This window comes from Octodon degus, unplaced genomic scaffold (assembly GCF_000260255.1).
Source record: "Octodon degus isolate 3935 unplaced genomic scaffold, OctDeg1.0 scaffold00102, whole genome shotgun sequence".
Lineage (NCBI taxonomy): Eukaryota > Metazoa > Chordata > Mammalia > Rodentia > Octodontidae > Octodon > Octodon degus.
Window position 1 is genome coordinate 10,057,137 of NW_004524678.1, and position 3,116 is coordinate 10,060,252.

Consider the following 3,116-nt stretch of genomic DNA (forward strand, 5'->3'; position numbering starts at 1 on the left):
TATTAAAAAAAATAAAAAATAAAAAAATTCCAGCGCTTGGGAGGCTGAAAACAGGAGAATCACTATGAGTCTGATCTATGTAGTGAGACCCTATAGATGCTGTACTAAATACATACTAAAGAAATAAATATAAAAAAAAGGTAGAAAGATTTCAAAACAATTAAGACAAGTCAAACAACATCAAAAATGCATAAGTATGTTTGAAAAATACATCTGAAAACACAAATTATGCCAGCAACCATGAGAGGAGCAAAACTGGAAACATAAGTAAAGGGGGTATGGAATGAACAAAGGCTTTATTATTTTCTTTTAAATAATCAAAAATAAGTTTGAGACTGGGCATGGTGGTGCATACATGTAATCCCAGCTCTTGGGAGGCTATGAACAGGTGGATCACTACGAGTCTGATCTAGTAGTGAGACCCTGAACACCCTGGAGACCCTTCCCTAAAAAGAAAATAAATAAGTAAATGAGTAAGTTTACTATGTGTTATCTTTTTTTTAAAATTGTATTTGGTACAGGGTCTCACTACACAGGCTGGATCTACAATTGATCTAGTAATCTATGCAGATTGCTATGTGGTGATCCTCCTGTTTTCAGCCTTCCCAGCACTGGGATTATAGGCTGGTGTCACCACACCCAATCTCGGTGGCTGGCTCAGTGTGCCCAGGGGGCAGAGCCAGTGGGCATGTGGTGCCAGGGATAGAACCCTGGTCCCTGCTTGGTGGCCCTTTGTTACCATTTTTGATATAGGGGGAAAGAAAGATAAATATGAAACTTCCAATTTAGCATTCAAGAGTTGTTCTATTATCAGTATCAGATTATTTACTGACATCTTCAAACATTTTTGGGTATCAATGTTTCACATACCCTCTTATGATATTATTTGTCTCAGGATCTCCAGCATCCAATGTTTCTTTTAAGAAGTTTATATAATGAATCCAAAGGTCAACACTAAGAGGTATTGCCTGAAGCCCCCGACGATACACCTAAGAAGAAAACAATCAACTGTACTTCAAATACTTCATTATTTCTTAACAGAGAGGTAACACTGTGTTATCCGGTGAACCTTAGAAATACTAATTACTGGAATTTTGTTTAAATAATCTACCATTACCATTTGGGTGGAGGTTGGATAGAACATGGCAATGTTCTGATCCCCACGTGCAGAGTCTTGATCTTCAAAGCGCAGCAGTCCCTGCATTCTGACCGGGTTGTGTGGGCAGGCTTTGGGTTACAGACCATAGGGCACAGACCCATTAGAGCATCAATGACAGCGTCTGACCAAAAATGCAATAAGACGTAGCAAATGTGACTAGCAAACCAACTATATTGTTTGGAAAATGAGAAATAAATGTAAGTGAGAGAAAAGCCCTGCCCTACTTGTTAAGCTGCAGTGTAATACAGAGGCTTGCACTGCAAAGCTTGACAAACTGTAGAGGTTTAACGCACCTGCCAACAAAGAGAGAAAATATTAGCTACAAATGCCACAAGAGTGACAAATGCAAATAAAATACCCTGTAAAAATTGTTTGACCATAAATGGTAGGTACTGCCAGCCAAAAAAAAGTCTTGTTTCGTTATTTATTGGCTTACAGTACCTAATAAAGTTAACTTTATTCAGTGATGTACGCACCTCATCTGATTGTTTAATGTTGTCATGTCGCTTTTCAAGATCTGCATACTTTTTCCAGTAACCATAGCAATACGGATAGTGTATGAAAAATCTGTCAAATGCTTTCCTGGCAGCCAGCAAGTGATTCTGATGAAAATAAAATAAGACATTTAAACATCCTGGAAATTCTCATTTAAAAATAAATAAGGAACTAACCCTGTCAAAGACAAGGTAACTTGTTTTTTTTTTTGTTTTGTTTTTTTTTCTGATAGTGCAAGGGACGGAACTCATGGCCTCAAATGGTGTACCACTGAGCTATACCCCCGGCCCTAAAAGATACCTTTTATTTCAGTAACGTTGCACACATACAAACTGAAACTATTATGCAACAGTAGGCTTGGACTCTACTGGTTCTGCACCATATACAAATGCTTTAAGTTATTTTCAAAGCTAATGTATATGGATATGCTATTCAACTTAATCTAAAATTACTTTAAAAGTCAATTTTCATTACAAAATAACAAGTCCTGAGCCAGTATTACTTGGCAAAGCTGTCTATCTGATACTACTTATATAAATTACTAACCTCCTGTTCTACATATTGAAGCAAATATACCCAGCCTGTAAAATCCTGAGGGTTATTTTCTACAGTTTTCCAAAATTTGTCATATTCTGGAGGAAAATTTGCTTCTGTTTCTGTCACTGGAAGATCCACAGTATTTGTCATTTCACTTTCTTCTGTAGATGCATTTACACTGGGAGAGCCATCAGGTGACTGTTCCATTTCTGTGACATTCATAATCTCAGTGCTAAAATCAGCAGGATGTTCTACTACAGCCTCTGAACTGTTGTTGCCTGTGCTGCCATTATTAGAATTTCTGTACTCATCCATGTGAGAGTTTTGCATAGCTATTTCTTTTGTCTTCAGTTAATGACCTGTGGAAACACACACCAAAAAGGTTATTTGGCATCAATGACATCTTTTAAAAGCCCTACTTAGCTATTAGGAAATATATTCATTTGAATATATTACAAAACATATTAACAATAGTTTAAAACAAAGAGGAATTTGTTATTCTCTTGCATAATGGGAAAACGGCATTGTGCTACAGGCTTGACAATGGCACAGCTGGTATTTCCTAATTTTTTTTGGCTAATCCCTTATAATAGACATAAATTACTTGAAATGTTCAAATTCCAAGTAGGAATGAAATGGAATAAGGAAGAACTGCACTAGTTATGACCACACCTTTTAATGAGAAAAAGTAAAGAGTTCCAGTTTTTGTTCTTTTTGTTTGTTTGTTTGTTTAATGTATTTAGTAAGTACAGGGTGGGCTACAGGGTCCCAACACAGATTGGACTTGGACTCCTAGGGCTCCTCCTGTTTTTAGCCTCCCAAACAGTGGGAATACAGGCATGCACCACCACGCCCAGTCTCAGTCACTGGGGGCACAGCATGCCAGGGATTAGGGATCAAACCCAGGTCACTGTGTCTGCCTAAA

At 37.5% G+C, this 3,116-nt stretch overlaps 1 protein-coding gene across 4 annotated transcripts in view; it reads right to left on the reverse strand.

Moving 5' to 3' along the window:
- Window positions 1-2,552, reverse strand: part of Prpf39 (pre-mRNA processing factor 39) — a 38,013-nt gene extending 35,461 nt beyond the window's left edge. The window contains exons 1-4 of one of the 4 annotated variants that reach the window (XM_023723754.1): window positions 1,636-1,761; window positions 1,384-1,452; window positions 1,118-1,280; window positions 871-989 (exon numbers count right to left, since the gene is read on the reverse strand). In XM_023723754.1, coding sequence (XP_023579522.1) covers window positions 871-989; window positions 1,118-1,204 — 206 coding nt within the window. In that variant the 5' untranslated portion in view covers window positions 1,205-1,280; window positions 1,384-1,452; window positions 1,636-1,761. Of the gene's footprint in view, window positions 1-870; window positions 990-1,117; window positions 1,762-2,200 lie in introns of those variants that run through there. The other 3 variants (XM_004638778.1, XM_023723752.1, XM_023723753.1) reach the window with 3 other exon arrangements.
- Window positions 2,553-3,116: the final 564 nt, after the last annotated feature.